Source organism: Rosa rugosa, chromosome 5, assembly GCF_958449725.1.
Source record: "Rosa rugosa chromosome 5, drRosRugo1.1, whole genome shotgun sequence".
Taxonomy (NCBI): Eukaryota; Viridiplantae; Streptophyta; class Magnoliopsida; order Rosales; family Rosaceae; genus Rosa; species Rosa rugosa.
The window spans coordinates 27,930,376-27,951,101 of record NC_084824.1 but is presented as its reverse complement, the minus strand read 5'-3'; the positions used below and the strand labels follow the sequence as shown (position 1 = coordinate 27,951,101).

General features: G+C 37.2%; 3 protein-coding genes across 6 annotated transcripts; all 3 read right to left on the bottom strand.

Annotated features, from left to right (window-relative positions):
* Window positions 1-692: 692 nt before the first annotated feature.
* LOC133708763 (WD repeat-containing protein 55-like) lies at window positions 693-4,242 on the bottom strand. Of its 4 annotated transcripts, none has more exons than XM_062134284.1 (10): window positions 3,829-4,242; window positions 3,547-3,740; window positions 3,338-3,444; window positions 3,076-3,231; window positions 2,890-2,966; window positions 2,685-2,742; window positions 2,554-2,600; window positions 2,395-2,460; window positions 1,454-1,575; window positions 693-922 (listed from the first exon to the last, which is right to left on the bottom strand). In XM_062134284.1, the coding sequence occupies exons 4-10, from the start codon at window positions 3,079-3,081 to the stop codon at window positions 855-857; spliced, it is 444 nt and encodes a 147-aa protein (XP_061990268.1). In that variant the 5' UTR covers window positions 3,082-3,231; window positions 3,338-3,444; window positions 3,547-3,740; window positions 3,829-4,242; the 3' UTR covers window positions 693-854. The 4 variants fall into 4 exon arrangements, with proteins under 4 accessions (XP_061990268.1, XP_061990267.1, XP_061990269.1 ...); XM_062134283.1 differs by having other exon boundaries at window positions 3,076-3,132; XM_062134285.1 differs by having other exon boundaries at window positions 2,685-2,733; window positions 3,076-3,132.
* A 209-nt stretch (window positions 4,243-4,451) lies between these two features.
* LOC133708762 (protein WHAT'S THIS FACTOR 1 homolog, chloroplastic) lies at window positions 4,452-7,044 on the bottom strand. Its single transcript, XM_062134282.1, has 2 exons — window positions 6,879-7,044; window positions 4,452-6,404 (listed from the first exon to the last, which is right to left on the bottom strand). The coding sequence occupies exon 2, from the start codon at window positions 6,166-6,168 to the stop codon at window positions 4,702-4,704; it is 1,467 nt and encodes a 488-aa protein (XP_061990266.1). The 5' UTR covers window positions 6,169-6,404; window positions 6,879-7,044; the 3' UTR covers window positions 4,452-4,701.
* A 5,697-nt stretch (window positions 7,045-12,741) lies between these two features.
* LOC133713080 (uncharacterized) lies at window positions 12,742-16,836 on the bottom strand. The gene is made up of 3 exons (XM_062139206.1): window positions 16,129-16,836; window positions 14,748-15,626; window positions 12,742-13,248 (listed from the first exon to the last, which is right to left on the bottom strand). Exons 1-2 carry the CDS (start codon window positions 16,239-16,241, stop codon window positions 14,774-14,776), a joined length of 966 nt encoding a protein of 321 aa, XP_061995190.1. The 5' UTR covers window positions 16,242-16,836; the 3' UTR covers window positions 12,742-13,248; window positions 14,748-14,773.
* Window positions 16,837-20,726: the final 3,890 nt, after the last annotated feature.

The following is a 20,726-nucleotide window of genomic DNA, read 5'->3' as shown; positions in this document are numbered from 1 at the left end:
GGCGTTATATCTTCAATTAGATCACTCCGTATATTAACTCTAATTGATAAGAAATTTTTTTTTTGAATAAATAAGAAAAAAAAGAAAAGAAAAATAATATCAGAAACATATGGTTACAACAAGAAAATACAAAAAAGACACTTGGGGACCAGTATGTCCAACTTCCATATATTGGTCAAAGTGAGGGTACATAAGTAGATGATGAAAGTAATATTTATGAACATCAAGCTGATTCTTTGAGTTAAACATGAGTGAAAAACCTTATAAAAGAAAAGAGTGAAAAACAGTCTAGTCCTTCAAAGCAGATGATGAAAGTAATATTTATGAACATCAAGCTGAAATCTTTTCGTTTCTTCATTGGATGTTCGACAATCTTTATTTTAGGTATATTCATTTTGTATAGTCAACCTTTGTGCTATAACGTACAGTCGGGTCAGTTGGATCACCGCTCTATACTGAAAACCCTACTATTTTGAGTGTAGAAATATCTCTAGCAAACTTCTTGTATGATTCCAATCAAGGTTAAGCATAGAGAGATCTACATACATTTGATGTTCATAAAATAATATTGCAAGTCTTGTAAGATAATATTGCAAATCTTGTAATATTTCCAATCTCAGTCTGGAGCAGCGAAAAAAACAAATTAAAAAGACTCTTCATTAACATACATAAATAGGACAAAAAAGTAAAAATATCAAAAATGAATATTTTACAATTCCCTAACCCAAAGGAAAAAACCAAAATTCCACAGGAACCAAACTTCTTTCTAGCAGTATGTGATTGACAAGGGTAGCTTACGTTCTTCAGCGACATTATCTGTCAAAGTTAGAGAGAACTTGTAATCAACCATCCATCTATAAATCAGCAAACAAGTTGTGTGAACCCATAACATGATCTTTGCTTGCATTTTTTCTCTTTGTTCCTGCAAAGATTGTCACACCAATCAAACACAATTATACAGCACAGAATTAATGCCTCCAACAATATGATATGATGTAGATTTCTAGCAACATAATCAAATAATTAGATTTATGTTGCAGAAGGCATAAACAACAATATCCTCAGACTGCTGGCATTTCCACAGGGCAATCAAGTTCTAAATTATTTTAACTATCGCAATTAATTTGTCGCAAATCAGAGATGGAAATGGAGCAGATACAAAAAAAGTCCGAGTATGAGCAATGAAAGAAAGCTGTTCCTCAAAATTTGGAGGATCCATTGATAAACTTAGTCAAAATATACTGATAAATATTCTAACGACCAAAGTGAGGCCCAAATGATGCAGAAGATATAAATCATCTGCAACTATATTAGCTTAAAAGAATAGTTACAGTGAAGAGCTTAAATGAAAGGGTAGGGATAGTTTTGCCTAAAACTTATTATTGCGGCGCAGATCAAGGGGCATCTATGGAATACACAACACGATTATTTATTTATATATAGTGCTGCATACCTTTTCTAGACTTCGGAGTATTAATATCTGTATCCATCTCATCACTATCTTTGTCCTCCACAGTTGCTTGAGTACCTTGAAGTATTTCCAGAGCCTTGCAATATATCATCCATATCCCACAGCTGCAAGAAACAGTAATCAGGAGAGAATGCATAAAACTGCTGGATACCTCCTAAACATATGATATTTAGTCAATACTAGAAAGTGAGACAACAGAGGTTGTATCACAAAACCATAAAGGTGACTTATTGACGAAAACATTTTCCACAAAAGACAACAATATATGGAGAAAGAACCAAATTTACTTTACTTTTTCTACTAATCAGTTGTCAGAATGAAACCAAAGCTAATAGGCATATACCAAGAAATCCTTATTCCTGTCAAAACTCCAAAACTTTTTTGATCCATTATAAATGAGAGAGAGGGAGATAGAGACCTTTAATATCTGATCATGTGCTATGCTGCACCAGAAACTTTTTATCATGAGAAAAAGCGGCAGAAGAAACGAAGTATGTTAAAACCGTAATCCAGTTAAGGAGAAGGCCATAACACCAAATCAAACAATTGAATCCATATTAAAGAGAGGCCACGTTTAAGGTGACACCAATTAGCGCATATTCACCTCACATCATCAATAGAACATACATGTTAAGAAGTACAAATCACAAGCTTGTTATTAATAAGTCCGACTCCATTAAATGCTATTTACAAACAATCAACCGTTGGAGAAAATCTTGACCTTAAAAATCATATTCACCTCACATCATGAATAGAACATACATGTTAAGAAGTACAAATCACAAGCTTGTTATTAATGGGTCCGACTCCATTAAATGCTATTTAGAAACAATCAACCGTCGGAGAAAATCTTGACCTTAAAAATCATAAGATATATGAATGCCTACATTGATTCCTCAAGCCTTTGGAAAAGGAAAACATACCAAGACGCTCTACCGGATATTCTGAGTGCTCTGCAATTGGTTGGATGACTCTGTTTGGCCATATGCCTAATAGGCTAAAGAAATTCATAAAATTAATTTTTCACATCCAGAAAAGCAAAATATGAAAGTATGATGAAGTCATTCTGCATGAGGTCTCACCTGATAAGTCTGGTCTCAGATCCAGCAATAAGTCTATCTTCATCAAGCTAGCCAAAAAATTTAAAATGCTTAATAAACAAACTCTGACTTGAATGCCATTAGATGATATAAAAGAAATATGACCAACTCACCTTCAACAAAGCATCAACAGAATTTGGAGAGAGATCAATAAAACGATCACTGGAAAGTCTGGAATTCAAATAATTAACAAGGGAAAATCAGTTGGGGGAAAGTGAGGTATACAAAATTGAAAGTTTGCCTATCATGGCTAAAGACCGTTTCTATTGACTTTTAATCATCCATTTTGAATTGCTATACATGGTCAAAATAACATACCTGCAATCCTTGAAACAACCCCATGAATACAACAATATATTCCCAGATTGTGAGCTGCAAATAACTTTCTGACCATTCTGATAGGGATTACAGAGAGAACGAAAATGCCAAGAGGGAGGAAATTTGTGAGTACTGGATCATAATATTACAAGAAGGATCACTTAAGACATAGCAGAAAGAAATTACCTTCATGATAACAACAGACAGTAGCTCGTCTTCTGAAAACTCAGATTTATCTAGGACCTATCATAACCACAGAACCAACTAATTAAACTGAAAACTTTCAGTACTGGCCTTACCTTATTTCTTCGAAGATTGCAAACAGACAGAGTTACATCCCCACTTAACAGTGCATTAGAAATAGATAAAATAAATAAATAGGTTCAGGAGTAAACATTTAAATTGAATAGCAGGAACAAATAAAGAAAACAACAACATGGAGGATTACCTAGTTCCCAGGAGTTTCATGGAATCAGCTGAAAAAGTCATATCGGAGATGTAGTCCTGATGAGCATTAAAGGAATTGCAGCGAGATCGTTGTCTGGTATCCCAGACCTGAAGAATGAACAAAGGCAAAGGTGCAAAGGAATTATAATTACGGAAAAAAAAATACAAAACATAACAAAGGCAAGGGAACCACAAGTCATAGAAAATAACCTTAATACAGCCTCCATCATCTCCAGAGGCTGATGAAGATATGATTGTTCAGAATATGACCAAAATGAGCACTCTTGAATACCGATTAAGAAGAGAGCAGAGAGAGACTCATGAGCATTTTCAAGGCAAGCGAGAGCAGAACCAGTTTCCACATATTGCAAGAATTGTGTGGTCTGGAGACCCCGTCAAAATGGCTACATAATCCATCAATAGCTGCTTATTAGCCCAAATAGTTATACCACAATATGTTAACAACAACAACGTGAATGTACAAGAACTTACCACTGCCACCGTTGACGAACCGAGCAGCTCTGCAAGATTCGCTGTGTGCATGAACTTCCAACACCCTATAACCATAAAGTCATAATCTGTGAAGGGAGCCGAATTTTTTTTTGTTTGGACCTTTCAGGTAGTGAACCACCAGATGAATATCGATACAAGTGAAGGTGGCCATCGATGAGACCTGTAGTCACTAATTGCTGCGATGGATGAAAATTGAGGTCAAACGCCAATTTCCCCAAGTTTATTTCCATTTCCTCAGTTAGACACTTGTGTTTGGTAGGCCTGTAGGGAGAGCCCATCTGAGTTGACGTCATGCAGGAAAAACAAAAAGGAGAGCAAGCGAGTTGCAGCAAGTAAATGCCCTGCCCTTGGGGTTTTGGTAATGCAGAGACTATTGGGTCTGATCTTACGTACACAACACAACACACAGTTGCATGCAGAGTGAAGAAGAAGAACTGAAGGAGAAGATGGGCTTTTGAGTTTGAGTTTGAATTTGTGGAGAAACTCGAGTGGCGATGGTGTTTGAATTCTACTGAGCAGTGTAGAGGTAGAGAAAAAACACACCCTTGATTGATTCTTTTTATATTTAGTCACTCAACTTCTGAAAATAAACTAGTTTACCATTGCAAGTGATGGGACAATGTATGATCCTTCCGTACTAATAAAACCAAACCTGATTAAAGCTTGTTAATTCAAAACGAAACAAGCACAAAGCTGATTTTGAGGGACTCTCCTCCTTGTGCCAATGATCTATTCAAAGAGTGTGTGTGTGTTTAGATCTATCTATATATGACAAGGAAAACTATCCAGCTATTATCACAAATCTGCACAAAACATTTCAGACAGGGACGATATGTACAGTTTTTCTAGCAACTACCAAGGCTCCAAATGTTGCCCATCTCTGCCTTCAACATCAGAATAAGCATCTGCAGTCCAAAACTCACCATTCTGCCTGTAATTTAGTGTCTCACTTTTATCATCACCAATGTCATCCAAATACAGATCCTCAGACTCAAACAAATCCAGGAAGCCATCATCATAATAATCATCATCATCATCATCATCATCATCTTCATCATCACTATTATCACCATTACAGTCATCAATCCTAGTGTTATTAAGGCGAGCTTTCCTCCTCTCTTTTCTCAACCTCTTGCTTTCCCTGACCAACTCCATCAACTTTTCCTTTATCACCAAAGTTTCTTTCTTCTTGTCTAAAAGTGAACCATTCTCATCATAGCCCTCCACCAGGAATACAGAATCCCTCTGCCCTTTCAAGCTCACATAGAATAACTCAGGGTGCCTCACAATCATCCCTCTCAACTTGTTGGGCAGACCAAACTCTTTTCTAAAATGTGTTAAGTGGTCTATTAATGTTCTCTTTTCAACCATCATCCCTAGCATCTCTCTCACCACCAAACAAGCTCTTTTCTCTGCCTCAATTGACTCTTTTGGCAATTCCGAGGCAGGGGTATTGTAAGGGCACACATCTGGAATTTCTCTAAATCTCATCAAAAATTCTTGGTGTCGCCTCTTCAGATTCAGACCCTTCCGAAGATTCAAATGCTTGAACTTCAAAGGCCTGTCTACTATCAGCCCACGCGATTGAACTTCTGGAGGCGGTAAAGGTTTTGCCAGGTCTTGGTCCCAGGATACAAGCTCAAGTGCACGGCCGTAGGAGGTATCAATAGTCTTGAATTTTTCTGGATGGTCATTGCAGAGACGAGACCGAAAATTAGGGTGAAGACCAAGATCTGGACCAAGGTGAACCAACTTTGACAGAACTAGCCGGTGATGAGAAGAAAGCATAAGAAGTTTCTGGAGTTTGGTAGCCAAGGAGTCAGAGATGGCTGATTTAAGAGTTGATTCCTGAGCAGCAAGCGCTGCTGCAGCTGGGGTTAGACGGACACAGAGTTGTGATAATGACTTGGACGCATTGAATGGCATGGGTGCTGTTGGTATTGAGAAGACCTCAAAAATGGTAGGGTAACGATGGATCATTGAAAGGATGGACCGGGGCTTTGATAGGGAAAGGTACGATCGACATTTATTAAGAATCTGAAGCGGAATATAGCATCTTGGTTTGGAAAGGAGCAGTGTTTGTAACTTCAGGACAAACCGTATCTTGTTCTGTTTCACAACATGCCTGTCTAGTGAAGGACTACGCACAGTTTTGACAGATGAGCAAGAAACAGGAAAAGAGATATTTTTGGTCTTACTGTTGTTGTTATGATTTCTGCTGACTTCAAATAAGCGAGGATTCCAAGGAAAGAAGTCAGAACTGACAGAAGTAATGGGCAAGAAGTTTTGCGATGAGAAAGGCAACGACAACGCCCCCATTTGGGGCAATCACAAGCTTTCTTCCTGCACTAATCTATGTCTGTGGGAGACACTGCTGGATGTAACAATATCATCATCATCATCAGTCAGTCTCACATTATCCACATGACAGAAACATAGAGCACTTCCCCATAATGGCTTCACTCATGACTGGGATGAAGCAAACCTGTCATCATTTAAACTGAGAGCGCCATAGCAAAACCAACCAAACATCCTCCGACCACTGAAGCTTTATTCTGCGGAAACCCTAGTGTTACACAGCTATTTGTATAAAAAACAAGCCAAGGAACTAGAAAGAAACCACCCATAATGAATGCAAAATCAGCTCAAGGAGCCAGCTTTGAGAGCAAAAGAAAGTTGGAGCTCAAATTATGAACCATAAAGCCTGAAATTTTTTAACTTTTCGGTGTTACCTTTGTTTTTGTAATATGGGCAATCTTTACTTTGTTTCTAGAATTGGAACAAAAAATCAATAAAATCTATCTTTCATTCAAATTGCCCAAGTCCCAGCAGAAAAAGGAAGAGCAATTTTTGCTATCTTTGAATTCATTATGACCCAAAAAAGCGAAAAAATTGTTAAGCATTCCATTTCAGACCAAGAAAATCAAACTCTGGATCGACTTCTACTTTCCCAATAGGGAAACAGACCAAAACCCCAATTTCACCAGACAAAGATAGAGTTGGAATGTAAAAGAAAAGGTAAGTAATACCTGAGGGCGGCGAGAGAGCTGGAACTGGATAAGTTATTAGGGTTTGTGAGAAAGATTGATGAGTTAGGGGACTGGGATTGGGATTGGGATCGGAAGATGGATGATGAGAATGAGAAAATGGATGATGATAAGGTCGTGTTTGGTTGAAGCCGACAACTCGACAAGGGTCTGCTGCTTCTATTTTCTTTTCTTTTCCATTTAAATATTATCACAGTAATTAATTCTGGTTTTTATTAATTACTTTCTGAAAAAAAGAATTTTATTTAAAGCTGCTCACAATTTTCACAAACCAACATTCATTATCAATTACTCAAACAAATTCAAGATCAAGGCAGCACCATAATTAATCGACCTCGTGTCCAAAATCACGACAGTGCCATATACCATAATCGAAGACCTAAGGAAGCAATGTATAACACAAAATCAACTCTATAGTTTGTTGACTTCTCTGGTTGGACTACTACATAAAATACTTTTAATGACATTGGAAAAACGTCTTTGAAAAACTTTAGATGACACTTAAAAAAAACGTCATCTATCAAGAAGTCATTGTAAGTGTCTTTTAAAGACGTTCGAAAAACGTCCTAAACTGTTTACTAGGACACGTGAAAAGTGTCATTGTATCTTTCGAAAAACATCATCTAATGTCTTCTAGGACGTTGGAAAAACGTCATTGTAACTTGAACAAACGTCCTCTAATATCTATTAGGACGTTCAAAAGATGTACTCAAATGTTTACTATGGCACAAGATAAGTGTCCTTAAATCCAAAAAATACGTCATTGTAAGTATTATAGGACACCTAACAAGTGTCTTCTTCTAAAGTTCCTTCATTTACTCCTTGCTTATTTCCAAGAATTACTTGTTCATCTTCTTGTTCAACTTCATCTTCAACAACGCCTTCATCTTCATCTCCTCCTCTTAACACTGAATTACAGCTTACTCTGTTGTCTCCCAAGGATTGTTCTGTCTGCAAATATCTTCTACCTCCAAAGTCTTCAGGCTTCAACACCCTAAGCAAGGCTCTTGAAACTTTCCCAGAATTTGAAGGTGCATTGGTTTTCGAGCTTGGAGACCCGCCCAACCCGGAAGACCAATTACCTTTTCTCAAGTCGCCATCACTGTATCTTCTGAGAATTCTCCTTTCTACAGGTTTAGTTGAAATTTTCAATCCCAACGAGGATGTTGCCCTTGAGGACTTAAAATCTCCAGGTTTTCCTTGCTTTCCCCTGTCTTCACTATGACTTTTATGTGTTCCTCTTTTTCCAGAAAATGATCCCTGGTTGCAGGCCAACTGCTCCATCCTTGTGTGTCCCCTCTATAGGAAAAAAATTATTCCCATCTTCCACCTTTCCTTCATCTTTTTGAATTGATGCTAGGGTGTTACTAGTTGTTTGTCCTTCCATAAAACCTTCTAAACTGAAATCCTCATCCTCCAACGGATCTCTGTCTAGATTTCCTTCAACAGAGGAGAACTCCGCATTACTGCACTCGTCATCTCAGCTATCTGAACTGGGCAAATCATTCAAAGCATGATCTACAGACAAGTTTTCCTCCCCATGAAAATAAAAAACGTCCTTAAAACTTTCACATGAAAAAAAAAAAATCTAAAAATCCAATGATTTACAAATGCTAGAACTAACCAAAATTATATATTATTGACTAAGGTACTGGTTGAATGAAACCAAATATACAAAATTGCTGGAAGTTCACAAACTGCAAAGTTCCTATATACATCAATTTCCTCATGGTTGCACTACATGCAGAGTTCAAAAATGATAAAAGAGTAGTATTGCAAAACTTGTCGACGTTAGAAATAATGCTAAAAAGAAGGCAACATGCACCACTAATTCATAGGCATGAAGTATTGTTCCAAAGAGTCTACCGTCGACGGCGGGTTGCTTAGGCATCGTCTCGGATTGGGGTTTTGGGCGACGACGTCGTCTTGAGACCTGCAACAGTGGTTCACTGGTTTTTGGAGACTGAATGGAGGGTTTTTGGCGATGACATCGTCTTTGACTCACTCGGACCTGGGTTAAAAAAGTCTCGAGCCTTGGGATTTTTGGCGACGACGTCGTCTTAAGACTTGTGATCAATATTTTAGCTTATTTAATTATTTATCTCCAGCCTTTTAGTTTATATAATATATCGTCATTTATAGAATTTTAAAATAATTTATCTTTTATTTTTTTCAAGTTTTTTAAAACTCAATTACTTTATTATTAACCGTTGATATATAATCTGTACCCAAACATTTTCTAACTAGTAATAATGAATACTCGGAACAAGAATGGTAAGAGCTAACCTCACAAAATCTTCCATTTTTTCAACACTTATATAATTTCAAGTGGGTGCATGAAACATGACAAGTTAGTAATAATGAATGATTGTATTAGTCAAGCTGAGCACATGACAACTTAGAAATAAGCACACAACATACATATGCAAAGAACGATAATATATAATCTGTAGGGTTATTATCACAAATGGTACCTGAACTTTTCCTCTATTTTATCGATGGTACCTGAACTTCAATTTTGATCACAACCAGTACCCGAACTTTTCGATTTCATTTTAAATGGTACTTAAGGCCACATTCGGTCACTATTCCGGCCAAAAAACCCAAATCTAAAAAAATAAAAAACAAAAAAACAAGTTCAAGGCAAGTCTATTACCAAAAAATCATCACAATATATGATCGCAACCCTTGAAATCAACAAAAATCATCACTATGATCGCCTCCCATGCCGTTTTTAGTCAGAATAGTGACCGGAGGTGGCTCTAGGTACCATTTAAAATGAAATCGAAAAAGTTCGGGTACTGGTTGTGATCAAAATTGAAGTTCAGGTACCATCAATAAAATTGAGGTATAGTTCAGGTACCATTTGTGATAATAACCCTAATATGTACATAATATATAATCTGTACCCATAAACAATAAGAATTTGATAACTCAATACAATATTATGGGTAATAGCATCAACTGGAAGTTTCATAACACGCTTATGTCACCCAACTGGAAATAGCAGTGTGCTTAGGATACTAATATCTAGAAATGGACACGAAAAGCAAGACAACATCAACAAACAACAAATTAACAATCTCAGTTGAACAGAAAATTTGGACCAGAAGACAAAATCATAAGCCTTATCCTATTAAAATCCTACAATAGTTTCAATTGGAAATGACTAATACTAGTAACTAGTTTAGAGGAATTTAGACCAGACAAGTCAAGAGAGGAAGACTTGACTTACCAGACGGAGCTTCCTTCTTCGTGCTCCGCGATTCCTGTCGATGTGCCAAAAATTCAAGTCGCTTGATTTTGATGACAAAAAGCCAGAAGATTTGTGTAGAGGATATTTAAGAGTCGATAGTTCATTTTGGATATATATAAGGGCTAATTACTGTTTAGTACCCTGTGGTTTGGGTCGAACATCAATTCAGTCCCTCGACTTTCAATTTCATCAAAAACACCCCCACACTATCATTTTCTCGTCCAATAGGTCCATCCGTTATGATTCCGTTAATTTATGCCGTTAGCTGCTGACGTGGCGATCCAACTAAGCACAGGTGGGCCCCACATGGAAGTGAAATTCCTAAAATGACCCTGGCCAATCTGAAATGAAAAAATCTGAAATAAATCAACACTTTATGTTTGCGGAGACTCGAACCCACGCAAGTGGGTGTGAAAGTGAAAGTCCCAACCACCGGACCACATGCATGGTTCTAATATATTCCCACAAAATTAATATATATTTGTATACCCAACCGGATATGGATTAAATCCAAAATAAATCAACACTTTGTGTTTGGGGAGAATCAAACCCCGCAAGTGGGTGTGAAAGTGAAAGCCCCAACCACCGGAACACATGCATGGTTCTAATATATTCCCACAAAATTAATATATATTTGTATACCCAACCGGATATGGATTAAATCCAAAATAAATCAACACTTTGCGTTTGAGGAGACTCGAACCCACGCAAGTGGGTGTGAAAGTGAAAGCCCTAACCACCGGACCACATGCATATTGTTGACATGCTCCAACAAAAATTAATATATATCTCTATTTTGGATTTAATCCATATCCGGTTGAGTATACAAATATATATTAATTTTGTGGAAATATATTAGGAGAAAATGATAGTGTGGGGGTGTTTTTGATGAAATTGAAAGTCAAGGGACTGAATTGATGTTCGACCCAAACCACAGGGTACTAAACAGTAATTAGCCCTATATATAATCACTTTGCTAAGGAGATCCTTAACTTAGCTTAAGGTACGGATTTCCATGTTTTGACCACTTTTCAATCTTATATTCACATCTCAGCCGTTCAATTTTTAGGTCCTAATATATAGATCACTTCTGCAAATTTTCAGCTAAATTGCTGATCGTTAAGGTATCGAACTCGATTAAATCAATGAACGAACCGAATCTGTCCATCCTGAACCGTTCGTGTAAATTGCAGTTTTGGATGCCTTAACGATAATGAATTTGGCTGAAAATTTGCAGAGATGATCTATACATCAAGACCTAAAAACTGAACGGTTAATATGTGAATATGTAATCGAAAAGTAGTCAAAATATGAAATTCTGTATCGTAAGCTAAGGTAAGGACCTCCTTAGCAGAGAAGGCCTGTATATATATATCATCTCTGCAAATTTTCAGCCAAATTGATGATCGTTAAGGTATCTAACTCGCTTAAACCAATCGACGAACTGAATCTGTCCAACCTGAACCGTACTAGCTTTAAGGCAGTTATCAATACCTTAACGGTCATCAATTTGGCTGAAAATTTGCAGAGATGATCTATACACTAGTACCTAAAAACTGAACGGTCGAGATGTGGATATGCGACCCAAAACTCGAAGTTCACTCCATAATTTCAAAGCGGAACTCCGCTCTGGATAGGATCTGTGTGTGTATATATATATATATTTTTTTTTCGTTTGACTAATAAAATTTTTGTTTTTTTTGTATTGAATAAGAAAATTTAATTTTAATTTAGGATATTAAAAACGTGAAACAATTAAAGTTCACGGATAGTTCATTGTTATTGATGAATAACGAATTTCTATTATATATGTTTTCAGAATTGGAATCGTTTAGCTTTTAACAATGTTATAAGAATCGTTAGGTGATAGGCGGACAGTAAGGAATGACCATAGCACTTAAATATTAGTCGAAGTTTCAATTGTATGATACAACTAAAAAAAAAAAACTATATTTGGTATTGTGCCTGTTGATGATAGAGTGTATTCGATTATGGTTAGAGATGAGATGACTGATAAACATTTATTGAACTTTGGATTGGAATATGGATAAATTGTTCAATGTTGTGCCATGGCCTCGAGATTAAACTCTAGAACAGACCCATAATGTTTTGAGACAACAATATCTCGAATAGTTAAGGAAGTGTTGAAGGTGCTTGCTCAATGGATGGTTGGAAACCTCTATATACGGGCTTCTATGAACCAAAAACTGGCATCAATTGTCACCGGATCTCCATAAGTATGAGAAGTTAAAAAGACAACTCTTTGAATTTGGAGTCAATTGTTAAGGATAGATTACCTATCATTCTTTTGAATATCTCGAATAATGATATGGATAAATCTAGTACTCTAAAACATCATGTTACTGAAATGAGTGATGGGAAAGAGAATGGTGTCTTGTCTATAGCTTTGGTCAAGGTTAAATAACCAATGGCGACTGATGTGAGCTTGGTCAATTTTGCAACACGCTTGATACTAAAAGGTGGCACTGACAGTGAAATCCCAAGTAGCTTGAACAATTGTCAGGAGGTCATCTGTGAACAGGAATGTTGAAGAATCGAAGCAGGCCAGCAGTCCTTGGTCAGAGAGGCAGTCCCAACAAACTAAGATCATCATTACCCAACATGAATTTCCATAGTTATGGGAAACCATCCTGAGGTAGCATACTAAGATCAAAAGAGCCATCTAACTCGTCATTAGCATAAAGTTCTATACAAATTCGAGTAGATTCAGTCAAGGAAACTGATCAAATATCCTCATGCAACATAATTAGGCTCGAGAGAGATAGATGCTAGCTCTCTCTCTGTCTCTCTCTCTTCTCTCTCCAGCAAACATCAACAACCTTTTCTTTTGCTTTTATCATCCTGATGGGGAAAATTCAGGTCCTTCAGAAATTGTTGGCGGAAAAAAAGAAAGAAATAGCTGTGGTCAAGTTCAGCTTCATATACATATGTAAGCCACCGCCTTCATCAATGACCCAAAGCTTATGCCCCTGGGCGTTGATTGAGACTGCTAGCAAACACGTCTCCTCTCCCCCACCGAAAGGGATTTCATGCCTTCCCTACACAGCCATCAAAACTAATTTTTTCCACCTAAACCTGTCAAAAACCACAAGCACAATTTTAACAAAACTTTCATAAGGAGGCCGAGAAGACGATTTAGTGTATCACCAATTCTTTCTATGACCAAATGTTGTCTTCAAAGAGCAGGAATTGATAATTAAGGGAATATATGTATGAAATCATTATGAAATTAAACACAGAAATGGTAGACAGTAGATACTTTTATTTACTTGTGCTGATCATTGTTCCAAAAAAGAAAAATAGAGAATATCATTTCTTTCAATGGAGAAGGAATCTACCTTCTTATATTTCTACATCTAGGATCTGACTTGTATCAATTGATACTCAAAGAAATGAAACAATTATGGCAAAAAAAAATTTGACTCAGAGGGAGAAGAAGAGACAAAAATTGGAAAAAAAAAAATATCATTTGATTCGTTGAACCTCAAAAAAAGCAAAACAAAAATAAATATTGATATGAACGATGCACTGTGTATGCAGGAAAACAGTTAAGCTTGATGTCATTAATGAGGAATGCACTTTGATCCTTACTTTAGAGGAGCTTATATATATATATATATCAGATCCTATCTAGAGCGGAGCTCCGCTTTGAAAATTTACGTGTGAAGTTCGAGTTTTGGGTCACTTTTCGGTCGCATATCCACATCTCGATCGTTCAGTTTTTAGGTACTAGTGTATAGATCGTCTCTGCAAATTTTCAGCCAAAATGATGATCGTTAAGGCATTGATAATTGCCTTAAAGCTAGTACGGTTCAGGTTGACAGATTCAGTCCGTCCATTGGTTTAAGCGAGTTAGATATCTTAACGATCATCATTTTGGCTAAAAATTTGCAGAGACAATCTATACACTAGTACCTAAAAACTGAATGGTCGAGATGTGGATATGCGACCGAAAAGTGACCCAAAACTCGAACTTCACACGTTAATTTCAAAGCGGAGCTCCGCTCTGGATAGGATCTGATATATATATATATATATATATATATATATATATATATATATATATTTGGATAAGTAAACTTAGGTCTATTTAAATTAAATGAGGACCATAGCATTAAGCATGTTGACCTTTCCCATCTCAGAAAGGAAGCAACTTATTTCCAATTTTGGGCAATTTAGAACTTACTTTTTCCAAAAGAACCAAGTATATCTAAATATGAATTTAAGCCATCTAAGACATGAACCTACCAGTACTTGACTGCTTTTTAACACAGATCAATTATTGCATACCAGAAGGAAGTACTTCTTATACCCATAGAAGCTAATTAATAGTGGCAAGTCCTGCATTAAACATTTCTATTTACCACATACATGCCAAATAAAGACGAAATAAATTCTATAGAACTACATCCGAAGACACTATCAGTTTATATCTCACAGTGAGCCTCATTCTTGCTAAATCCATAACATGCAATGCAGAGTTCTAATGATTATAACCCTACATCTAATTCTTTAAAATTGTATATAAAAACTTGTGAGCTCACAGAAGAATGATAATGAAGCTGAGAGGGTACCTCCATCTATAGTAGTCCAAGTTGTATCAAATCTTGCTTTGGACATTGGATTCACGTCCGCTAAAATTGAACTTCACCACCAATCTTTGTCTGGATTGCATACTGAGATTAGCTGCTTCACAATCTCTTTCAAGTTTTTCACTTGAGCAATCCTTGGTTAGGACAGATTCACAATTATTCTCATCATCAATGATACGTTTCGTTCCTTCACCCCCCAGCTCAAGAGGGTTGCTTGAAACACAGCACAATCTTTTAATCCTAAGAAGATCCTCTGCTGTACATGGCTTAGCTACATCTAAAATATCAGCCATCGTCCGCTTCTTCTGCTTACCATTACGTCGTCTTTCCTTACGACTCAGCTTCCTAATAGAAGTCAACGTAGTTGTAGTTTGTATTGAAGTTGAAAGTTGATCTGTTGAAACTACGACACTGGAACTGGAAGCAACATGGGGACTAAAACCATTCTTGTTTTGTGAGCTTGGTATTGTAGCTGAAGGTTGATCTGTTGAACATATGAAAATGGAACTGGAAGCAACTTCATGACTTAAATTAGTCTCATGACTTCTATTTAAGGGAGAAGAAGGGCAATACTGGATCGAAAATTCTGATATTGATGGCTCAGTGTTCAATACACATTCACATTCATTCTCCTGCACAACAGTATCCAATGATTTGTTTCGAAAGAGATGATCATCCTCATGTTCTTGCTGAGCACAATTCAAACTCACAACTCCTCTAATTGATTGTAGAGCTGATTTATGGGACTCAAGCGGTGGCAACACCTCCTTGATACCGCGACTGAGACACATATGCAAGTATTTCTTTGGAAATGGCCAGTTAGAAATGACATCTCTCTGACGACAAGCAAGAACATGCTGTCTGGAAATAGAACTAGTTAGCAAATAATCCAAGGTCAATGAATTGCAACTCATCACATAACACTGTACAAAAGGTGAACAAAAAGTTAAAAGGAACTTCGAGACTGAAAAGCACATTTAGAATACATATATATCACCAAAGCGAAAACAGAACGCCCGAGCACAAAACAGCAGTCATGAATCTCAGTACCGAAAAGAACTCGTTTAACAAGGCCTCATATTAGAGGGACCGAAAATAGTTCTTTTCATGGAATTGAAGTAGCATTGGAATTTAGATTGCAGCCTTGACAATTGAATGCTCAGACAAAAATGTGTCATGTAAAGCAGAACCTACAAGATTTATTCTACTCCGAATTTGAAATTGCAAGACAGTAGCAAAAGCAATTCTAGCCATCAATTTAAGGAGCAACGTATGAATCAAGAATGAAAGCATACAGCAAAACATAGCAAAACTTATGAAACAGAACCGGAAAAAAACATGAAATTGGAAATCAAATAATCACCTTATAGAGAAAGGATGCTTGTCGGGTTGAGCGTGACTATGATTCGAAGCTAATTGTGGCTGGGGCGGCAGAGGTTGCGAATTCCCAGGTGGGTTTTTCTGCTGAGATGGCATAGTAGGGTAGGGTAGGGGAAAAAACACCCAGTTGAAATTAGGTGAGGAAAATATGGAATTCCAATTCTCCAGGCAAAACCAATTATGACGGCGCAGTAATCAGCAAAAATCCAAGAACCCTAAGCCCAGATAGAAACTAGAGCAGGAGGAGAAGAAGAATATCAAGGAAACAATTGAGAAATGTTCACAGGGAATTAATTACAGAGGAAAAGCTACGCTACCCCAATAGCTAAAGGTAGACGATGGCTTGGCTTTGTGGAAAAGTAGAGGGGAGGGAAGAAGAAGAAGAAGAAGAAGAAGAAGAATTGAACTTGTTAGGTTAGAGGGCAAAAAGAGAGACTTGACTGAGCTGCGTCGACTCTTTTGTCTTGAGAGAAAGAGAGTGAGTGAGTTGGGGGTTATTGAAGTGAAAGTTTCCCTATTTGTTTTCTTTCTTTTTTTAAGAAAAAAAAAAGAGAAAATAACTACCATTTCGTTCTCTTTCGCAATGGGTGAAGTGTTTTAACAGCAAACCTGATCTGAGATCAGAATTTCTGAATTGCGATCATCATCAATGATGAATGAATGACCTTTTGGTTTTGCAGATAGAAAAGTTGTCAACGAAATCAGAGATGGGGATCGGGTTTATATATGCGAGCTCCTCCTCAATCTTGGTTTCTACGGGTTGGATGGTAGGTTGGTAGGTCGGAGCCAGCTAGACTTGTTTGTGTGGTTAATCTATAAATACCTACTGCATGTGGGATTTTGCCCATTTGATAGTAAAGTCCTGGAATCCGAGATATAGAAGGTGGTGAGGGAGCTACCAATCGATCTCAATAACAACTACCTGGAAACATCTCTGCTCCTTTAGGTTAATTTACTGGTCTTGTTTCCCAACTAGCTTTGGAAGCATGGTCTTCCTCTTTCTTTAATTTTCTCTCCAGTGGAGGAGAACATATATATAGATATGGAGTCTGTATCCGAGACTCACGCTCTTTATCATGGCTTGGATCTCCTCACCTTGGGTGCCTTGGGGCCGCCTCATAAGCTTCTGCATGACTCATTAAGAAGTGGAATACTCAGTTAGCCCATAAGCGAACTGCGAGTGGAACATTCGTCAACAATTCTTGAGAGATATATCTTTGCAGAGTTTGCTATAGCTATGGATACTGTTTTTGATCTTTTTGATCATAGTGTTGGAAGGACCATTGTTTGATGAGGTTGATTCATAGTCTGTACTGTTTGTAGTAGAGAATTAGTGCAACTATTATTAGTTGTACAGTTGTACTGCTCTCCGGCCAGTTCTGTATGTTGATCTGTTTATAGATCCTTGCAAGTTGCAACTAAGGCAGTGGGGATATATAGATTGCATCTTGAAACTGATTGTTCTTGTTAGTTAATTTTGTAGTCTTAATTCTCAATTTTGTAAAACATACAGATCCTTAACCTGTTGCCTGCTACCAAGATTCTTGATTAACACAATTCTATGGAATAACAGAGCTAGCAAAGATATTTACTGCAGAAAAACCTTGTGCTTTGCATGTATTCTGTTTTCAAATAATGCATATAATGTGGACATCACTTTTAGTGAGCTTGCAAAATATAGTGGAACATTGTGTGCACATGTGCCCTGAATTAAAGAGTACCCAAAAAGTTGACATATTAGTTTTAGTTAACTAACAGACAGATGAATCTCAGCTTCATGCGCCTAGTTCTTCTTACCCAAAAGGTGAAAAATATAGTAGTTGAGTACAGGGGAGAGAGCATTGAAATCCCTTATGTTCAGTAAAAATTGCTGGTGGATGCGACTCTGGTAACTGCAAATTCCTAGCAAGGTATATATAAGTACGTCTCTCTTTGATGCTTGTAATGCGCAGCTGGAGTGAAATGCACTTTGCCTATGTAGCTGTCTACCTAGCTAGCATAGTGGCTATGGCGTAACAGAATTACTTGTACCCGATGAAAGAACAGAGATATATGGTATCAATATTAACTGAGATTCTGAGAAGTGGCACAAGGAATCTGATGCAACAATGTATTCAAATACCGGCCTCTAATGTACTGTGCTTAATTTACGGTCTAAGATCGTCTCTAAGCTTTGAACATTCAGTTACATATGCGCAGTGTGAGATGGAAGATAATCTATATAGTAGTGGAGTATAGGGGAGAGGGCACTCAAAATTTGCACAAATGTTAACGCATCTATACAAAATGATATTATAGATAGTGGGAGTTGAATTTTCGCACAACAGCATGCAATCTGCAAACCTATACACATTACTTTATTAATGCATGGGGTTTCCGAAAGGAATTAACCCAAAAAGAGAGAAATCAGGCTATAATAGAAGACATATATATATATAAGAAACTCTTAGAGCAACTGTACCCTCTACACCTTTTGCCGGTTACTTATTAAGCTGTGGTTTGTGTGGAAGTCACGCAGGGATAAACTTTTGGAATGACAGAGAATATCAACTCCAAGCAGTTATGCTTAGTGAACAGGTTTGGTATTCTAAATTTCTAATTACTTGCAAGCAAATGCTCCGGCGCCGCCTAAGCAACCAAGGCAGCGTTCTCTTTGGCAAAAACCTCCGCCTGGATGGTTTAGTTGTATGTTTAGATGGAGCCTTCAATATTCACTCAAGTTCAAGAGGTATTGGTATAGTTATTTGAAACCATGAGAGGGTTTTTCGAGGTGGGAAAGCTCTGAGATTGAGCCAGGTGTTCTCTCCTACACAGGTGGAAGTGTTAGCAGGGATTGAAGCTTGCCAGTTAGTTCTGGACTGAGGTTTATCCTCAGTACGCCTCGAGTCTGACTCCTTACAACTCATTCAAGCTGTCCACTCCTTGGAAGATTCATCGATATGACGTCGTTCAATCTATGGTGATGTGCTTGAGCTGCACACACTTTTGCTCGCTGGCCGGGACCAGTCAATAGACGTAGTGATGTGTCTTCTGTTTTGCTCCTCCAATTCTTCAGGATGTATTATATATATAAAAGGATTGTAATTGAGGTTTTGATTTCTTCTAAAAAAAAACAAGAGTACTCCAAGCTAGATACCCATCACTGCTATCACTGAGGATCATATAATGACCAATATTATTTAGTTAGTGTTTGGTGTTCGCTGGGTATACATGTGATCAATCAAGGACACTAATCTGGCTCACTTTCTAATTTTTATTCATCCTTATACTTCAATTCTATCTAGCTCTTTAGTAACAATTTATGTTTCTGTAATTGTCATTATGTTCAGAAAGTTGAGTGAAAGTTAAAGCCGAAAATTGAAGGTAGCAGCAACAGTATACAGTTTACCTTTGTGCAGATTACTCTTTTCTTAGCTACAAGACAACCCTCTAAAAGAGGATATATATGTCATAGAGGTCACTCTAATGCATACGTTTGTGCCTTCTCTGGATAGAAAGGAAGCAGGGTTTAATATCAGGTGGGTTAATTAGCCTTCTTCTATTTCTGCAACCCATCAGGAAAAGATCAATTAATCTACCATTAATTGTTTAATTTGTAGCAGTGAAAGTTAACTCTGCAGTCCTGTATAAGTCTTTAATTGCAAGGTAGTGGTGCATTTCATTTTGATACGTAATTACTAGGTTCTTGTTTTGTGGTTTCATTTCATACTAGTTGGACATTCCTTTGGAAGTTGGAAGTTGTTGGATGTCATGTTTAGTGAATATCATGTCAGATATCCACTAATCTCCTAACACGGATTCAACTCGATTACAAATTAGTACCTACCCAAATTTAAGAGTCATGGTAGTACTGTAGCTAGCATAAGACTTTAGTTGTAGCATAGATAATAGATAATGGATACCAAAGTTCTCAGACTCAGCCTCTTAAGCTGTTTTAGCCTCCTCTTTAGCTGTTTAGGTTGTCTCCTCTGTAACTCTGGCCTCCTCCACCAGTCTGCTTCCTTTACGAGTCTTGCCTAAGCTCTTCCAATTCAACGAGGGAATGCTTTGCAATGTTCAGAGCCACCTCTTGAGACCAACTTGCCCGATAAATGCCAGAGATAAACACAATGGGTTTGACCTGCAGAAGAATCTGCTAATTAATAGCCTTTTTCTTAATGAGATGATCACGCAATACTAGGATTTGTATTGTGAGTGTTTTGGTTATATTTTGTCTCTTTATAGATACATGGCCAGTTTCATTGAGAGGATCAACACAAAACCAGGCAGATAAACTTGCCAAATCTAATTTTTCCAGTGTTATTGGTATATCTCATTTCTTCTTTGTAAATGATAATATGAACTCTTTTAATGCAGATAATAGAAATAGGTGGTAAGGTGGATAGTAGGCATTTTTGGTGACCAGGTTTATAATGAATAGATACAATCAATACTGCATTACTTGATGCTTTCTTTTTGTTCTGGACATCAATTGATCTCTCTGAATAGTGGTAGTTTCTTTTTTCTGTTGCGAGTTTGTGACTTTGTAATTATAAGAAAACCCCACCTCCTCTAGCTTTTCCCAAGGTTAAATGTTGCAGT

What these genes read in the sequence shown, in the direction of transcription:
- LOC133708763 (XM_062134284.1), bottom strand. An exon ending in CTGTTGATGCTTTGTTGAAG is followed by an intron (nt 2,601 to 2,684) that starts GTGAGTTGGTCA and finishes TTTTTTGGCTAG; the next exon opens with CTTGATGAAGATAGACTTAT. An exon ending in TACTCCGAAGTCTAGAAAAG is followed by an intron (nt 923 to 1,453) that starts GTATGCAGCACT and finishes CAATCTTTGCAG; the next exon opens with GAACAAAGAGAAAAAATGCA.
- LOC133708762 (XM_062134282.1), bottom strand. Translation starts at nt 6,168, where the DNA reads ATGGGGGCGTTGTCGTTGCCTTTCTCATCGCAAAACTTCTTGCCCATT.
- LOC133713080 (XM_062139206.1), bottom strand. Translation starts at nt 16,241, where the DNA reads ATGCCATCTCAGCAGAAAAACCCACCTGGGAATTCGCAACCTCTGCCG. An exon ending in AAGCATCCTTTCTCTATAAG is followed by an intron (nt 15,627 to 16,128) that starts GTGATTATTTGA and finishes TTCTATTTCCAG; the next exon opens with ACAGCATGTTCTTGCTTGTC.